Raw genomic sequence first — 20,472 nt, forward strand, 5'->3', positions numbered from 1 at the left:
TGATATGTGAAGAAATGACCGTGAAGAGAAGATATCATTTACTGTAAAATGTTGTCTTCACCATTCATAATGAAATCAATATTACGAATACATCATTTCCTTCAAATTTATGACAAAATATACAACACATCATTTACATCCTTTCACCATGAATGTTTTACAATACATCATTTACAACAGTTTACAACATTTCACAACATTTTCTGATTCCTCTCATGCCTAAGACAAATATATCATATTTTGAACTCACTAAGGCAATCATAGGCTATTGACTCCCTAAAGCTGGAAGTGAATGGCTGCAAGTCTCTCCCTGTCAAAATGTGATCACTGCACAAAATGTTGATATATTTCATGACAAACATGCCACAGTCATATTCGTTCGTCTGCTTTGGTATAGAGGTATCTTCTCTAACCATCCAAGCATTTCCTTCCAGCGCAACCCTATCTCTAGTGGCGTAAAATAATATAGGCAAGGTCTCCTTCATCAGATCAATATGTTGCTTGTATCGATTGAGTGCCCTCGAGTATAAACTGTCAAGTATAATGATTTCTCGATCTCGAGGGTGGATGACCATTAGGTACCAATGACTATTGGCGTGATTGACTGGTACATATGCATGTCCATGTTTGGCAAGATAAGATATCAATATCCAGAAATTATAGATTTGGGTATACCTAGCATCGATAACTTGTAACGACACCATTACCTCTTCATGTTGCCACATGGCCTTCTGCCCCTCATGCGGCTTGACAATGCTGATCGGAGAGAGTTTTTCTAGCCCTTCAAATAATAAACGTGAATCGTCACTGCCAACATCCCGATACATTCGCAATGTCGACATTTGCATGCCGATACATGGCTATTACAAACAACATAGTAAATTAGAACATATATCATATAATGAAATAGCATATTAACCATGATTTAAATCATACAGTTACCAGGAAATATGTGGGACAGAACTTACAGTCCTTTGTATATAATAGAGGAAATGATCGGTGTCTTCTCTCCAAGAAATCGACGTACTTGTCAATAGCCTAATCAATAAAGAAGGAAAATTAACCTATACTCTTTTATATATAAATTCTGAAAAAAACCATGTATGTATGTGTGTGATTTTCTTACCACGCTGTCAACCCAAGCATTATTCTCCCAAATGGTCTTGAACCATCGAAATTCAGGTGATTCTTTGTTTGCGTTGGCCCAGCTTTCCAATTCATGGAGTTCGTCCTGCAATATTACCCTAAGTGGATCGATCATGGCCTGAAGGGGTATCGGAGAAGTCAAAAATTCTCTCTGTTTCTCATCGTCGGCGGTGTTACTTGGAGTGGTTTGTACGGCAGAGATAGAAATGAATGGAGAACACTTGTAGACAGATGACTTCAGCACCCTCTTAGGTCTCCTCGTATATAATGGAATGGATTGCAGTGATTTCTCACGTATATCAACGCCCAACGCATCCTCGTCCTCCTTCTCAGACTCTTTCTTCTGATTCTCACAGTCCTCCTTCCAGAACCGAATCTTCTCTATACGAAAGCCTCCATCTACTTCTTCAACTCCACTTTACCCTCCTCCAACTCTTCCCTCTCCTTCTTCAATTCTTCCTTCTCCCTCAGCAGCATTTCCCTCTCCTTCTTCAAAACCTCCCTCTCATTCAACTCCTCCTTCTCTAACCTCAAAGCTTCTTTCAGTTTCAACATTAGTTCAACCTCATTGAGTACTACTTCTCTCTCCCTCTTAATCGATTCTTCTATCTCTTTTAGTGTGCGTTCGAGAAGCTTCAACTCTTCCCTCTCTCTCTCCAATTGAAGCCTCTGCACCTCCAGCTCCTCCCTATCTTCCATCGACTCCCCAGTGAGTTGCAACCCCGCTCCCTCTCCCTCTCCATCACCAGTATTGTCTTCCTCTCCCCCTTCTTCTCCCTCTCCACCCTCTTCCCCCTCTCCCTGTCCCGATTTCTCCTCCATATCTTCATCATCTTCATCTTTAGTGCTTTACAGAATGAAGCAATGTATGTATCAGTTATATAACATGTCAAATTAAATATAAAATATCAACATAAAGGAAGACGTTTCTGACATCTTACATCAAATATATCACGGGCCAAACGAACGGACTCCGTCTCCAACTCCTCTGTGGTCGGCTCTAAGTTAACAATGATCTCAGCCTGCAAGAGAACATCTTCATTTTCATGCTACAGAAACACACACGCGCACACACAGAGACACACACATACACAAATATATATAGTTAAATGAGTGACCACTTAGCTTCATAGAAATTGACTTACATCTTTACTCTCTATAATTTCATGAATCTTCTTATACCTTGGAAGCTTCCATCCCCGATATTGTATGATTCGTGGAAATTGGAAGGGAACATATGAAATTATACATTGTTAGAGAGCTGGTACTCTCTCAACGGCCCATATCTGTTACAATGAAATAACAAGATGATGTTAAATAAATATAATTTGCTATAAACTATGAATTAAAATAGACAAGGAAAGAATCCTTACCTGTAGGGAAAATATGCAACCGGTGACATTGTAATGAGGCCCTTGGGATGCCATGAAGGCACTCTCGATCCCTTCTGTCATCGTTTGGTAGGCCAAACTACCCCAGGGGTAGATATTAAAGTCTTCCAATGAGTCGACAAGGTCAATGAACTCTTTACAGCATTTAATATTCGTGTCGATACCCCTAACAAACCACTCTACACATAATATTAGGGCTAACCTCACGACATCTTCGTGCTTATTGCTATCAACTATCCTATTGAACACCTCCTGTACATGTTTCTTTAGGATAGGATATTTAGGGAAGTATTTGTCTCTTAATGACTTCTTCGAACGATGGATATTGGGTATATAGAGATCACCAGTCTTCAGCCCTGTTATTAGGGTGAAGTCCATCTTAGTAAATTTTATATGGTTCCCCTGTATCTTGAATACAAGGTTGCCTATATATCTGTTAATAAGTGCGTGAAAAATGGCTCCTATAAACCTAAATGATGGAATGTCTAATAAAAATGAGAATGGGGCCTGCCTAAATATATTTAATCTAGTGTTATTCTTCTCCAACCCCCTCTTCACACTATCAAACCACCATGTCAATGAACATCTGCATGAGATGGTAGGGGCCGACTCGCCGAATCCCTTATGCAAGGGTTTGTCATTTGCAATGATGAATTAGAAATTAAATCAACGATAACATTCTGTATTTAACGACACATAATGTGAAAGTTGACTTATTGTGGTGAAAATTCATAAAGTATGGTGTGACTGTGCCGAGTTAGCAGTCAGTTTTTGGCGAATTCCAAATGAAAGTACAAGACTTATTAGTGAATTTTCACAAGTTTTGGGCCTCTTTCACTCATTTGTCAGTATATTTCATACAGTTCTTGGTAAATTTATATCAAGATTGGCAGTCAAAAAAATGTCAATATCAAGCAGTCATCGGGCATTTTGAAGAAATCCATGTCAAATGGTCATCTCATAGGTCACATTCAACAACTTCACGGCCAATTTCACTAAGATATGGGTCAATTTCAGAGTTATATGTTGCATTTTGGCCATGAACGTCGTGAATTTGACCATGCACGGATTTGTCTAAGGACTGTAATTGACCGTTAAGTGAGGGGGATTGACCTTAAAATGCATGGAATTGTCCGTGAGGTGAAGGAAATTGTCTGTGAAATGGGTGGAATTGAACGTGGAGTGAAGGGTATTGTCCATGAAAAGCATGGAATTGACCATGATGTGAAGGGGAATGACCGGGAATGATCGTGAAATGCATGGGAATGATCATGGTTTAAAGCGAATTGACTGCGAAATGCATGCAACTGACCGTGAAGTGAAGGGAATTGACCGTGAAATGCCTTGAAATGACCGTGAATCAACACGGAATTGTTTGGGATGACCGTGAAATGCATGGGAATGATCATGGTTTGAAGCGAATTGACCGTGAAATGCATGCAACTGACCGTGAACTGAAGGGAATTGACCGCGAAATGCCTCGAAATGACCGTGAATCAACACAGAATTGTTTGGGATGACCGTGAAATGCATGGGAATGATCATGGTTTGAAGTGAATTGACCGCGAAATGCATGCAACAGACTGTGAAGTGAGGGGAATTGACCGTGAAATGCCTCAAAATGACCGTGAATCAATACAGAATTGTTTGGGATGACCGTGAAATGCATGAGAATGATCATGGTTTGAAGCGAATTGACCACGAAATGCATGCAAATGACCGTGAAGTGAAGGAAATTGACCGCGAAATGCCTCAAAATGACCATGAATCAACATGGAATTGTTTGGGATGACCGTGAAATGCATAGGAATGATCATGGTTTGAAGCGAATTGACCGCGAAATGCATGCGAATGACCATGAAGTGAGGGGAATTGACCGCGAAATGCCTCGAAATGCCCGTAAATCAACATGGAATTGTTTGGGATGACCATGAAATGCATGGGAATGATCATGGTTTGAAGCGAATTGAATAACTCAGTGGGTCCTCAGTCTGTTAACTCAGTCGGTGCTCAGTCACTTTCATGCTCTTCATTTAGTTTCATATCTAATTTTATTCTTTGTTTAAACAACTCTCAATGTGGGCCATTTGAGTCCTGATTTCGCTCATTTATCAGGACATGCCATACCATTAAGCATTTTAAAAAAATGAAATTGGATTGGGACCGTGCGCATATATAGTATAATATAGAGTGGGGTTCACCCAAAGAAAGCTTAATATTTTTAAAAATTGAAAATGGATTGTGGACCGTGCGCATATATAGTAAAATATATAGTGGGGTCGACAAAACGAAAGCAGAGATTTCAATATACCTGCCATTTAAGGCTTCTTAGCTGGGGGGACCATATTTTGTCCTATCTTGGGCTCAAAAAAGTCGAAAAGGACGTCTGTGAGGTGTGTATTCTCGACCAGATAAAGGGGAAAGAAGGAAGCGGTAAAAGAAGGATTTTACTGCTTTAGTGGACAGTCACAAGGGGGAGAAGTGATCAGAAATTGGTAATCTACGGGTAGGATGAACGATCAGAGAGAGAAAAAAGAAAAAAAAGCTAGGATTTTTTCGGTGGAGACGTAGTTGGCAGCGGTAGTAAAACCCGTCGTTTATACCAGGGGCATTTTCGACCTTTGGAAAGGCGTTCGTATAGTTGGGGCGTATTCTCGCAAGGGAAAATGAGGTGGGCTTAGTCTCCTAAATGGGCCATAAATGGGTCGTACAGTCGTAAATTACTCATTTTGTGAGTTTACAGTGGTCAATTTCTCTTTACTATTTGATCAGGTCTAGGGCGGAAACAAAAGGCGGATATCCTGTAGCCCATGTAACTTGAATCCGTCTCTGCAGGGCCCACTCCTTCCATGTGACATACATTTCATCTATCAGTTTCTCCTGCATATATTAGGATGGAAGCCCAGAAATGAGGCAGATCCAAATCTCAGGTGGGCCACACCACAGGAAACAAGAGAAATTGACCACTGTATACTCCACATTTTACCCACCGTCTTTTTTGAACGCTCCCAAACTCTACTTTCTCAAACTAAACCATTCTGTACGGACTATTTGCAAACGAAAATACCCTTGTAGTAAGGTGGCACCGTGAAACCTATAGCTACAGATTATAACTGTAGCCATTGGAGTAAATTGAACTCAATGATCCAATCATGAAATCCAGCGAGGTGAATCTGTTGATTTGCATGTTATCCTATGGCTACGGTTATAATCCGTAGCTATAGGTTAAGGGTGTTTTCGTCTGCAAATAGTGTACAGAATGGTTTAGTTTGAGAATGTAAAATTTTGGTAGTGTTTAGAAAAGACAGTGGGGTCTACAGTGGTCAATTCTCCGAAGAAACAGTGGTGATTGAATGCTTGCTATTAAAAACTTCTCGGTGCCACTATAATGTTTGTTTTCGATCCAACCTATTAGTAAAGTTAGATGGACGTCGATGAAAGGAATACACAAACATCAACTTGATCTATGACTTTTTTAATGGTGGGTATTCAATCATCACTTTTTCCAAGTAGTGTGGTCCACCTGAGATTTGATTATGGTTAGGGCTTCATGGAAGTCGGTGTTTCCTGTCATCACCAAATCCGCCTCCATTGTAGACCATTCTGCTTGGATTTCCACAGCGAAAGTCACTTCTATAAAGGCCAATCTAAATCTAAATTGAATGATCTGTGAGGCCCACTATAAATTCTGATGTAACATCAGGGACGCGGATTAGCTACTGACCAGTTGAGTAGTGAGACTTTCCCACTAAGTGTTGTGGCCCATTTGATGTATGTGTTGTATCCACACCGTTCGTCCATTTGGAGTGATCATTTTAGGGCATGATCCAAAGAATAATGTAGATCAAAAGTTGGAGTGGACCCCACCATAGAAAACAGTGGGGAGAGTGACGCCCACCATTGGAGCCTTCCTAAGGTCCACCATGATTTTTATTTAAGATACAACCTGTTCATAAGTTAAAGCAGACATGAAAGTAAGGAAAACACAAATATCAACTTGATCGAAAACTTTTGTGGCCCATAGAAGTTTTTAATGATCGGTGCCACTCTCCCAAATGTTTTTTGTGGTGGGTCCACTTGAGCTTTGGATCTAATTAATTCTTTGAATCATGCACTAAGATGATCTCTCCAAATGGGTGGATGGTACGGATACAAAACATACATCATCGTAGGCCCACAAAATTTGGTGACGTCACTTCAGTAGCCAGGCCTCGCTACTCAACCTGTCAATAGCTCATCCGCTTCGTTATGAATGGGCCTGATTTTTTGGGATTAAGTGTTAACACGATATGACACAAATGATGAATTGAGTGGATTACACAAACCCAAATCAATGTTTAACTCCCGACAATTGAAGCACTGGAGTTTTAGCTCCCATTTGGTAATGCTAATATCAAAATGATGCAACTTGAGCTAAGACCTGAGCAGCGAGGACATCAGGAAGGTGTTCTTGAAGAAGATGTGAACATGGATGATATATTTGTAGATCTAGAAGATACTGATGATACCGATGACTTTGATTTTCAGCCCTCAAAGTTCTTAGAGATGTTGGATAATTTAGAAAAGAAGGTAGATAACCTGCATGTCTCTTAGAAACAACATATGAAGTACATGAAAAAAGTATTTTTATCATTTCAGCAGGAGTCTAAGGATTAATGATCCTGACATGCCGGCACCATCCTCCTTCAGTTCTGACTAATTTTCTTAAACTCTTGGTCTGTAATAACTTGCTATATTTTTTACTTTTGCTGACATATATATGGATATGACACTATGCTATGCTTATTTTATGCTATTAAATCCTTATGTTTTTGCTCCTTATATCTATTGTGCTTCATTGATTGCTTCTTCCTCTGTCAACTTCTGACAAAAAGGGGGACACATATTATATTTTTGTAATGTGATATGGATATGAGATCATCATTTCTCTTATGAGCAAACACATATTTGCATGCACTTTATGATCTATATTTGTGTAGATATGACTACATACTCAGGGGGAGTGATACAGATGCATGATCTCAGGGGGAGTAACAAGATTACTAGTGTTGACTCAAAAGATTTGTGTTGTTTGAGATGTTGTAATATATTGTGCTAAGTTGTATTGTTGTTTTGTCATGAAATTGACAAAGGGGGAGATTATAAGTGCTTATAATTAAAGCACATATTTGTTTGTCAAATTTCGTAGTTAGGTTACGATCGTAAGCTCGACTGAAGACAAGCTATCAACTCGATCAAGTACCTGGAAAGAAGATTCAACATCTCAATGCAAGATCAAAACAATGGTTCGAAGTTTAGAAAACTTCGTATGAGTCAACCTACAGGTAGTATAAACCTAGTTAGACCATAAGATAGGTGTATTTCACTCATGCATATCTTGAAACACATTTTATGTTAAACACACTCTAGTTAGGCCAGCCCAAAGTTTGGTTCGGCTAGCCTAACTACTTAGACTAACTATGCAACATTCGAATAAAATCAAATCTCATAAGATCAAAATTTGTGGTAGGTTCGGCCAGCCCAAGATGGGTCTTGGCCAGCCCAAGGAAGTTCGGTCAAATTTCCATTAATAGAACGATTTTGGAATCTAGGTTACTTAGGCTAGTCGAACTTGAGCTAGGCCAGCCGAACTGGGTGTTCGGCCAACCAAACCTGGGCTTAGGCTAGCCAAAGTTTGAAAGATTTTATTCAGCAATTTTTATATTATAATTGGAACATGATCTTTGGAATTAGGCCAGCCGAACTACACAGATCCTTAACTATAAATAGAGATTTTCTCTTATATTCTAAATCATAAAAATTCATTTACTTTTACTGTGTTGTAAAGAAAGATCTCTCAAGCCTCTTTAAGCTATTTGTGTTGTAGTTCATATTTTATTATTAGCTTACTTTATTCTCTTTTTCAAAGTTAGTTTTAATTGTTTTGATAAAAGTAATCTATACTCTACTTTGAGAAGGAGAATTGAATCTGCAGCAATAGGGTTTCATTCATTTAATTGAAAACTATTAAATCCCTTTGTATCTCTTTGGGTTGAACTCATAAATCGGCTTTATCAATATCCCAAGAATGAGATCGGTGCACTCAAAGCTACAACTACGACTTCGACTCGCCAAATCGAAGATAAGTACTGTTTGTTTTTAATTACTTCAGTTTTGAATTTTTCTGAGATAGCTTGGAAATCTCTGAGGCTTTGTTTGTGGTGAGCCCATAAAATCACAAAGTGGGTTTGTTTGTGGTGATCCCGTAAAATCACAAAGCGAGTTTGTTTGTGGTAACCTCGTAAAATCACAAAGTGGGTTTGATTATGATAACCCGTGAAAATCGCAGCAACTGTATAAGGTTATTAAGGTGAACCTTGAAAACTTTGAAATAGTGGAAAGCCAAAATTGCAAGGGTAGTAATTTTGGGAGTGGAGTAGGTTGCATTGAGGCACCGAATCACTATAACTCTTTTGTGCATTGTGGTGATTGGATATTATTATTTGAGTTATTGTGCTTTATTTATTCATTGCAATTAGTTTGAATTTTTTATTTTAAAGACGTCGTGACATAAGGTTGTCCTACCTAAATCTTTTAGGTGAAAGGTTGTCATACGAACTATTTGGTATTAAGGAGTCAATACTTTACAATTTTATATTTAATTGATTCATTATTCCGCATTATATCGAATTATTTGGCATTGTCCTATTCACCCCCCTCTAGGACATTTATAGCTCGTCCTTTCACACTTAGATATACTAGAGAAGAAAGGTAGCTAAGGAGAGAGATGATGATGCAAATGCCAATACATTAATGAACGTAGTTGATTAGTTGCTTGCGTAAGCCGAGAGGGTAAGGGGTGGACAGATTTGTCACAAGAATCAATTTAAGGAATTTTGATTAACCTTCTAAGGGCTCGGACAGAGTGAAGATGATGATGCGCAATGCAAATGCAAGTAAGAATGGAGTTTATAAGAGTTAAGCAAGTGGGTGGACAGGTTATTGCAAGGGTTGATTGGAGTGGAGTGGATTGATCTTTTGGGGGGCTCAAACGGCTTACATGGGCTAGAAGGTCCCCTCTTTACACTCCTTTTCTTTCCTTGGTGGATGGATGAGCTAGATCCCACTCTTCTTCTTTCACTCTTTTCTTCCTTAAGCTTCTATTGATAATAGTGAGTGATAGAAGATGGAAGATGGTTTGGAAATGAAGTGAAATTGAGGTATTTATAGGATTTTAGAGTGGCATTTTAGTGATTTATGAAAAGTTTTGGGGTTAATGAAGGCTTTAAGGGTTGAGATTGGGTGTTCGAATGGATCTGCCACATGGTGCAATGCGGATGGTTAGATCGGATGGCAAGGGGTGTAATTTTGGGCAAAAGCAAGGGAGATGGGTCATTTCAGCCTAAGTGATGTTTTTAAGGCGGGGTTTGATTTGTCACCCCCATCTAACCCATAATAAAAAATTACAAGAATCCACATTGCGGGTAACATATTATGCTTCGCCTGACACGTGGACAAGCCCTATTTTTTACAGGGGCCCCATATGGGGTGGCATATCCCATCTGGTTCACTTGATTATGCTTTATTGTGGTCCTAAAGGCTACTGTGTCTGGGCTTGGGCTTGCCTAGATTTTCAGGGTTCTGTGGGGTTCATATAGCACTCTGATCAACTTGTCAGCCTTAGATGGTGTGTCTACAGTGACACTCTTTGATAGGTCCATATAGGCATTATTTGTCAATTAAATAATAGCTAACATCTACTAAACAAGGTCAATATACCATGCCATTATCCCACATCATACACTTCACTCAACTCCAACACTTCATACTCTGCATGAAGCGGTCTTGGTAAAATGGTAGTATCTTACTTGTCAACAGTCAGATCAAGGAGAACTTATACTCGTTGAAAAGCTAACTCGAAAACCTACGATCCAAGCTTGGAATCAAGATAATCTGACATCACTTGGTCTATCAATAGGGTCCACAACACAGTTGAGCTCTCCTTAATCACGAGCAACATATATTTTTATTTTTTGGAATAAAGTTCTCTCGTTATAACTTGGATTGCGGTGAAACAAATTTTGGGTGAAACTAAACTCAATGAAATTTCCAATGGATCAAACTTATCTCAATCGGACACCATTTTCTTCTCCATTCGTTGTCTCGTACACGGGCCACACACGATGTCCAATTCTCAAAAACGTAAAAGGTGTGACTTTTCAAACCTCAAAAGCCACTTTAAAACTCATAGCTTTGAAAGTATATCTTCCATATAGATACTGCAAATTCTAACCATTTTCAAATAAAAAAGTGATTTAGAGTGGGTCGCAGACATTTTCATGGCCAAGATGGATCAGAAAAGGACTGATTAATGATAGAAGTGATCTGGAACTTCAGAACTTAAAACGAACGTATCTCACAAACCGGAATGAGCTATCGGACATACCATGTATGATTTTGCAGTAGGAAGAGCTACTTTAGCCACCCAACCTGCTATGTCGGGTTGCCCATGCCGAATTTTTGAAATACCATCAGATCGACGGTCGAATTCCTGTTTTAATTTCTTTTTTACTATTTATAGTAAGTTTTAGTTTGAGTATAACTATGCATCCGTTGGGCTTTAGGAGTTGCGCCAAACATGAAAAGTGCTTAGAATAATTAGGAGAATAGCATGGTCGAGCCAAATAGGACACTTACTATTTTTGACCGAAAATCATGAGGTCTAGTGGAAATCACCACCGTCTATAAATAGTAAGTTTACTTTTTATAGTAAGTCATGATTTCTAGGAGTGTTAGTTATAGTTTGATTTGGAAACTTCTCCCTAGGGTTCGTATCCTTATTTAAATTAAGTGTTGTAATCTCGTTTTTCATCATCAATCAAATTATTTCGAATTTCTTAGAATTATTTATATTTTATTTTTCTCGTGGATTTGAGGCTTCTCTATGAGAAGTCTAGAGAAATTCTGTGGATTCCGAACAGTACCCCCCTGAGGAAGACGGTGCTCGACCTCACGTCCTTCCCAGCATCAAAAAGAAAAAAGAAAAAAGAAAAAAAAAAGTAAAATTTTTCAAAATTGGTAAAACCATGTTGATCAAAAGTCAGGGGAATCAACCAAATTAATGATTGATATTATTTCTATTCCTAATCGATAAAATCTATATTTGTATTAGAAATGACAGTAAGTATCATATTCGTGGGTAGAGTCGGGATCCTCTGTTATCAGGTCAACAGAGATTTCCTGTTACCCTAATGGTTTGGCGTCCGAAGCTGTTTTTTTATTTTTTTATTTTTTTAGTGAGTGGTGACGTGGACCAATGAGGATTAGGGTATCAGGAAATCTCTGTTGACCTGATAACAGAGGATCCGGACTCGGATTAGAAACATAAGTCTACTCTTATGAATGTGGAATATATCAAACCAGTTATAATTGAAATTGTCAATTCATCCGTAACTACTTATGGGCCGTATTTATTATGAGAAAAATAGCTGACAGAGATCTGTTATCATGAGATGAAGATGGGTGGTAAATAGAGAGAAAAATGTGCCATATCATTTTCCAAGAAATAGCTAAGAAAGAGATCTGCCATTATGAGACAAGATAGATGAGAAATAGAGAGAAAAGGGGGCTATATATATATATATATATATATATATATATAAAAGAAATAACTAAGAAAAAGAATCGTCACTATGATTCAAAAATGGCAAAAAATAGAGAGAAAAACCATCGCGAGTGAAGTTTAGGGTCTGGGAGGACATGAATCATGTTAACACTTTTTTTACATGGGGGGTAAAACAACCAATTTTTTTGTGCCCCACCACATTGTATATGTGAGATCAGTTCCATCCATCAGGTTTGATGCTCCATTTTAAACCTTGTGACTAAAATCAGGCAGATCCAAACTCAAGTCTGCGGCATCATAGGAGCAATGGAGATGGGATGCTAAATATAAGTTGTTTTTATTTTTGGGCCAATATGATTTGTATCCATCATCAAAACATCCCATCAAATGTAAGAATCAACTGAAGCTATAAAAATATGAATCTCAATTTTCGTTACTCCTTTGTTCTGACACAATAGTCCGTACCATGCATGGAGTGGACCAAACTCTTAATCGATTGCGTATAGGCCACAGCGTACTATGATAACCAATCATGGCCAACTAAACACATCCACATGTAAAAACAGTAGCATTAAAATATCAATACAGCCCAGTGAAAAAAATGCGTGCGTATTCATATTAGAACAGCCGACAGCACAAAGTCCTCCCTCCCGGCCCCATCCAGCCCATTTGCCATTGGTATCCGATTGCATGACCACGATGGTGTAGTGACTTCACCAAGTTACCAAGTTACTGTTGTCTACACCGTGATGATATATGTGTTCTAAATACCATTGCATGATCTGAGTGGTGTATTGATGTCACCATGTTCTGTTGACCCTACCATAATGTATATGTGTTCTATCTACACTGTCTATCCATTTTGCGAGATCATTTTAAGGCATGAGATAAATAATGTGGCAGATCCAAAGCTCAAGTGGACCACACCAGAAAAAGCAGTGTACACAAAGACAGACAACGTTGAAACATTCCTAAGGTCTACCATAATGTTGATTTCACATCCAACCTATTCATAAGGTCACAGAGACTTGTACGCAGGAAAAACACAAATGTCAGCTTGATCTGAAAAGTTCTGTGGTCCTAGGAAGATTTTAAGGGTGGATGTCATTGTCCCCACTGCTTTATGTAGTGTGGTCCACTTGAGCTTTGCATCTAACTGATTTTTGGTCTTATGCCCTAAAATTATCTCAAAAAATGGATGGACGGTGTGGATATAGCGCATACATCATGGCGGGCCCACAGTTCTTGGTGACGTCAACACACCACTGAGGTCAGTGGTGTGGCACACCATGCAATCAGCTTTCTTTGCCATTTAGACATGTCGATACGTGAAAACTCTCCGTAAGACTTCACTGAATGATGTAAACGGTCCACTTTCGTGGAAAAGAAAATGAAGGATTCCTTATCTTCATGACTGGATCGCGCCAGTTTTCTTCGTTCACACAGAAAAACTTTCTGTAGTCTACTATGAAAGTTTACAACCATTTAAAAGGAAGAGGAGGATCACCTGAGGCTCCATTAGACAGCTATCCATACTGTTAAATTTATGTCTCATTGCAGGTGGAGCATATATCTAAAATTACAATGATGAAGCGATCCTAACAATAGTGACTAATAAATGAATGGTTAAAGTAAAACTTGGGTGGTCCAAATTCAAACCAAAGAATCAGAGGTTAATAATATCCTATCAGTGCAATTTTTCTGTGATGCTCCATCCACAGTTTGGTCATTAATTAGGATGGCCTGGATTGCCATACAACCATACCATGTGTACGGTTGAAGAGTGACCACTGATTTTCACACGGTGGAAAACCAACATACAAAGCATCGAGCATAAGTGGACCCAGTCTAAAGATTCTCCGCCTAGTCATTTTCCTTCCGGTCCAAATTTAATTTGTAGAGAGATTCATGTACTTTTCCATGCAACCGCTTGCATAAGACTTTGTGGTCCATGGTTTGGCGATCCAGACCGCTGATCTGGTCATCTCTATTGTGGAGGTTGCAGTAAAAGTCTTTTTAGATATGAAGATGGTTGCCGTTCTATCAATGACTTATAAAGAGGCATATGTCCACATTGACAGTAGAGTAAGTCAAGACTAAGGGTTGGAATATATTTTCCATCCATTGTCCATTCATGTGATGGACCGTCATTCAGGCTAGATTTTTTTAGGAAGCAATAGACAACGACCCAACAGGAACTGGACCTATGTACGAGTACATCGGGTATGCAGCGAAAACAGGGGACGCGGATTTCCTCTCTAGCATTATGTATGAATTTTATTCACACCATTCGTCCATTTTTCCATTTCACTTTAGAGTAATGAACCAAAAATAAGGCATATCCAATTCTCAAGTGGGCCACACCACAGGAAGCAGCGGGTATAGAGATGCGCACCATTGAAACCTTTTTATGGTCCACCGTTTTGTCTATTTTCCATCCAACTTATTGATATGGTTATATATATATATATATAAAATTTCTGTGGCCTTGAAAATTTTTCAATGGTAAGAATTTAATCCCTACTTTGTGGTCAATTTGAGCCTTGGATCTTTGCTATTGTTGGGATTATTATTTAAAATAATATGTAAAAATGGATTGACGGTATGGATAAAATTCATACATCACGTTGGCCCCTCAGTGGCCCTAGGGGCTCCGCTTGTCCCGAGCTTCGAACAGACGGGGTAGTCTCTGATCCGCGCCCGATTTCCTATAGCCCACGAAACCGGAATGCCATGGGGCCCACTGCTGCGAAGTCTGTGTGACATCCACTACATCTATCCAGTTGGAAGCGGATTGCGTCCAGCCCTCGTTTGGACGGAATCGGTCCACGCAGGGGCTCTGTGGAGCCCATAGTCATGCATCTGTTTTATCCACCCAATTCATTTACTTTTACATATTATTTTTTGGCATGAGCTAAAAAACGATGTAGATCCGAGGCTCAAGTGGTTCATACAATGGAGATTAAACGCCCACCATTAAAATTTTCTTGGGGCCCACATAATTTTTGGATCAACTTGGAATTTGTGTTTTCCCTTCATCCAGGTTTGTGGCCTTATGAAAGGTTGGATGGAAAATAAAGACATTCTTAAGGTCACAAAGACTTGTATCATAATGTTGATTTCACATCCAACCCATTCATAAGGTCACAAAGACTTGTACGCAGGAAAAACACAAATGTCAGCTTCATAAGAAACTTGTGGTCCCAGGAAGATTTTAAGGGTGGATGTCATTGTCTCCACTGCTTTATGTAGTGTGGTGAGCCTTGCATCTAACTGATTTTTGGTCTTATGCCCTAAAAGTATCTTAAAAAATGGATGGATGGTGTGGATATAGCACATACATCATGGTGGGCCCACAGTTCTTGGTGACGTTAACACACCACTGATGTCAGTGGTGTGGCACACCACGCAATCAGCTTCCTTTGCCATTTAGACGTGTCCATACCTGAAAACTCTCCGGAAGACTTCACTGAATGATGTAAACGGTCCACTTTCGTGGAAAAGAAAATGAAGGATTGCTTACCTTCATGATTGGATCGCACCAGTTTTCTTCGTTCACATAGAAAAACTTTCAGTAGTCTACTATGAAAGTTTATAACCATTTAAAAGGAAGAGGAGGATCATTGGAGGCTCCATTAGACAGCTATCCATACTGTTAAATTTATGTCTCATTGCAGGTGGAGCATATATCTAAAATTACAATGATGAAGCGATCCTAACAATAGTGACTAATAAATGAATGGTTAAAGTAAAACTTGGGTGGTCCAAATTCCAACGAAAGAATCAGAGGTTAATAATATCCTATCAATGTAATTTTTCTGTGATGCTCCATCCACAGTTTGGTCATTAATTAGGATGGCCTGGATTGCCATACAATCATGCCATGTGTACCGTTGAAGAGTGACCACCGATTTTCACATGGTGGAAAACCAACATATAAAGCCTAGGGCATAAGTGGATCCAGTCTAAGTATTCTCCGCCTAATCATTTTCCTTCGGGTCCAAATTTGCGGAGAGATTCCATGTACTTTTTCATGCAACCGCATTGCATAAGACTTTGTGGTCCATGGTTTGGCGAGCCAGACAGCTGATCTGGTCATCTTCATTGTAGAGGTTGCAGTTAAAGTCTTTTAGATATGAACATGGTTGCCGTTCTATCAATGACTTATAAAGAGACATATGTCCACATTCACAGTAGAATAAGTCAAGATTAGGGGCTGGAATATTCCAACCTTAGAAATTTTCCATCCATTGTCCATTCACGCGATGGACCGTCATTCAGGCTAGATTTTTCTAGGAAGCAATAGACAACGACCCGACAGGAACTGGACCTATGTACGAGTACATCAGGTATGCAGCGAAAACAGGGGACACGGATTTCCACGCTAGCGTTACGTATGAATTTTATCCACACCATTCATCCATTTTTCCATTTCAATTTAGAGTAATGAACCAAAAATAAAGCATATCCAATTCAAAAGTGGACCACACCACAGGAAGCAGCGGGTATAAAGATGCCCATCATTGAAACCTTTTTATGGTCCACCGTTTTGTTTATTTTCCATCCAACTTATTGATATGGTCATATAAATATGGATGAAGTGAAGAATATATATATATAGTAGGAATTTAATCCCTACTTTGTGGTCAATTTGAGCCTTGGATCTTTGCTGTTGTTGGGATTATTATTTAAAATAATATGTAAAAATGGATTGACGGTATGGATAAAATTCATACATCACGTTGGCCCCTCAGTGGCCCTAGGGGCTCTGCCTGTCCCGAGCTTCGAACATACGGGGTAGTCCCTGATCTGCGCCCGATTTCCTATAGCCCACGAAACCGGAATTCCATGGGGCCCACTGCTGGGATGTTTGTGTGACATCCACTACATCTATCCAGTTGGAAGCAGATTGCGTCCAGCCCTCGTATGGACGGAATCGGTCCATGTAGGGCTCTGTGGAGCCCACAGTCATGCATATGTTTTATCCACCCGATTCATTTACTTTTACATATTATTTTTTTGGCATGAGCTAAAAAAAACGATGCAGATCCGAGGCTCAAGTGGTTCATACAATGGAGATTAAACGCCCACCATTAAAATGTTCTTGGGGCCCACATAATTTTTGGATCAACTTGGAATTTGTGTTTTCCCTTCATCTAGGTTTCCGTGGCCTTATGAAAGGTTGGATGGAAAATAAAGACATTCATAAGGTCACAAGGACTTGCACCATAATGTTGATTTCACATCCAACCCATTCATAAGGTCATAAAGACTTGTACCATAATGTTGATTTCACATCCAACCCATTCATGAGGTCACAAAGACTTGTACACAGGAAAAATACAAATGTCAGCTTGATCCAAAACTTGTGGTCCCAGGAAGATTTTAAGGGTGGATGTCATTGTCTCCATTGCTTTATGTAGTGTGGTCCACTTGAGCCTTGCATCTAACTGATTTTTGGTCTTATGCCCTAAAATTATCTCAAAAAATGGATGGACGATGTGGATATAGCACATACATCATGGTGGGGCACAGTTCTTGGTGACATTAACACACCACTGAGGCCAGTGGTGTGGCACACCACGCAATCAACTTCCATTGCCATTTAGACGTGTCCATATGTGAAAACTCTCCGTAAGACTTCACTGAATGATGTACACGGTCCACTTTTCGTGGAAAAGAATGTTGCAAAAAATTGATTTTAATAAAAATATTTTAATAATAAAATATAATATAATATAATAAGTTGTTTTGAAAAAACACTTTTCTACGGGTTTTTTGGAATAGTCCCACATGGAAAAGAGAAGAGAAAAACCTGTGGTTTATATGAAGGAAGTGGAGTGTTATAATATTTACTTACCTAGTCCGTGGACTATGAACCTTACGTGTTCCATTGCGTGCGCGCTCGCGCTCAGGCTCGGGCACGGGCTCGGTCTCGGTCTCGGTCTCGGACTCGGACTCGGACTCGGACACGGGCTCGGGCTCGGTGTGAGGGCGTGGGCATGTGAGGCAGTGTGGCTGTAGAGGCGCTAGTGGCGCACTTTGCACTTCGCGACCTTGAGTGAGACGTATGCGAGTCGCGGTGCGACTAAGTGGCTATGGCGGGTGGCTGGTTAGTAGAGAGACTAAAGGACTGAGAGAGAAATCTCTTAGTATAAATAGAGGGACTGAAAAGAGCTGTTGCAGCAGAAACTGTAACAGCTGAGCCATTAGTGCAGGGTCCAGCTGTAACTGCTGCATGGCTAGCCCAACAGCTAGAAAACGGCTAGCTGTTGTCTCACAACAGTCAGCATGCAGCAGCTTGATGGTCCATGCACAACAGTAAAAAAACGGCCATAAAACGGCTAGTTTTCCAACAGCTAGAAATGGCTTAATGGAATTTAAGTCTCTGGACCATAACCCCCTAGCCATCCTAGCCTATAAAAGGAGGACCTGGATGGGTTTCCAATCCATCTCAACTCACTCCAGCAAACCCATACGAACTGAGACAGCCAGCCCCTCTCCACTCAAATATTCTAGTGTTTTCCAGCAACATAGGAAGGCTTAAACCTTAGCTTGAAGAACAGACCAGCGGTGTGGTCTAGAACTGTTCAACTGAACCCGTAGCTGAAGATTTGAACTGACCAGTGCAGAAGTTTTTCTCTTCTTTTCTTATTCATTTGGGATTTTTTCCTTTATATTGTAATACTGCCAGAAAGTGTGTAACTGAGTTCCATTTGGTGGGCCTTCGTGTTTGCTGAACGCAGACCCACACCAGGCTCGTCGTATCCTAGAAGCTATTTGCCTGTAACCTACCAGCATACCCAATTCACTTAAGTAGGGGCAAATAGCGCTTTAAGGACAGCGTTTCAGACGTGCTTCAGCTTGTCCTGATTTCTAATTATTTTGCACTTTTCGGTTTCCATATTATACAGAAATACATTAATCTGTATAAGATCCAACAATCTTAAAGCGTTATTTTACTGATGGAAGCCGACAGTGTTTCATCCATCAAGTTGATGAATCAGGACTTGATACGTCTTGATCGGTTCGATAGAACCAATTTTACAAGATGGCAAGACAAGCTGAAATTTCTCCTGACGGTGTTGAAGATCTATTACATATTAGATCCAAATTTACAAGTACTGCCTGAAGCATCTGACAACGACACACCTGAACAAGTAGCTGCCCGCATCAAAAGAGCCGAAGACGAACTCTTGTGTCGAGGACACATTCTGAACGCTCTCTCCGACCGCCTGTACGATCTGTACCAACAGACGTCATCAGCAAAGGAGATCTGGGCCGCTTTGGAATTCAAATACAAAGCTGAAGAAGAAGGCACCAACAAGTTTCTCATCGCCAGGTATTTTGACTTCAGCATGGTAGATAATAAACCGCTGCTGCCCCAAATCTAAGAATTGCAGCTAATAGTAAACAAAATCAAAGCGATAAAAATCGATCTTCCTGAATCATTCCAAGTCGGGGCTATAATCGCAAAATTGCCACCGATGTGGAAAGACTATAGAAAGAAGTTGCTGCATAAAATCGAGGACTACACACTGGAACAAATCCAGAAACACCTCAGGATTGAGGAAGAATCCCGTAACCGCGATAGAAAAAATGATAACGGGAATACCTCGTCCAAGGTACATGCTGTAGAAAACACTAATAACAAACATTCCGAGAAGGACGATTCCCTGAAACCTAATAAAGGAAAATTCAAGAAGAACACCCAGAAGAAGAACGGAAAGTTCAAGGGCCCATGCCATGTCTGTGGAAAAATCGGGCACTATGCTCGAGTATGCCGCTATCGCAAATCCAAAAAAGAGGCAAGTGCAGTAGAAGAAGGCGATATTGTGGCTATGATCACTGAGGTGAATACCATCCAAGGCAAAGTTTCAGGTTGGTGGTATGATACTGCCGCTACTGTACATGTGTGCTAAGACAAATCAGCCTTCAAAACCTATGAGGAATTGACCAATGGTCAAAAAGTCCAAATGGGTAATGAAGTCCGATCGAAGGTCATCGGCAAAGGAACTGTCGAACTAATATTCACCTCTGGAAAGAAAGTGATTCTAACTAATGTACTGCATGTCCCAGACATGAGGCGAAACTTAGTTTCTGGGGATCTTCTGGGAAAACCAGGCATACGGGTGGTGTATGAATCAGGTAAGCTGATTCTGTCCAAAAATGGAAATTTTGTCGAAAAGGGATATGCTTGTAACGGAATGGTTAAGTTTTCTCTGAATGAAAGTAGCACTTCTGCGTATATGGTTGAATCCGCTGGACTGTGGCATGATAGACTAGCCCATATAGGGTATAGTACGTTGAAGTTCATGGCTAAGAATGGTT

At 39.9% G+C, this 20,472-nt stretch overlaps 1 protein-coding gene across 1 annotated transcript; it reads right to left on the minus strand.

Moving 5' to 3' along the window:
* Window positions 1–1,544: 1,544 nt before the first annotated feature.
* On the minus strand, window positions 1,545–2,380 carry LOC131254086 (uncharacterized). The gene is made up of 2 exons (XM_058255107.1): window positions 2,292–2,380; window positions 1,545–2,168 (listed from the first exon to the last, which is right to left on the minus strand). Exon 2 carries the CDS (start codon window positions 1,966–1,968, stop codon window positions 1,546–1,548), a length of 423 nt encoding a protein of 140 aa, XP_058111090.1. The 5' UTR covers window positions 1,969–2,168; window positions 2,292–2,380; the 3' UTR covers window position 1,545.
* Window positions 2,381–20,472: the final 18,092 nt, after the last annotated feature.

Source organism: Magnolia sinica, chromosome 8 (genome assembly GCF_029962835.1).
Source record: "Magnolia sinica isolate HGM2019 chromosome 8, MsV1, whole genome shotgun sequence".
Lineage (NCBI taxonomy): Eukaryota > Viridiplantae > Streptophyta > Magnoliopsida > Magnoliales > Magnoliaceae > Magnolia > Magnolia sinica.

Excerpts from the sequence above, each read along its gene's own strand:
- LOC131254086 (XM_058255107.1), bottom strand. The coding sequence starts at position 1,968 with ATGGAGGAGAAATCGGGACAGGGAGAGGGGGAAGAGGGTGGAGAGGGA.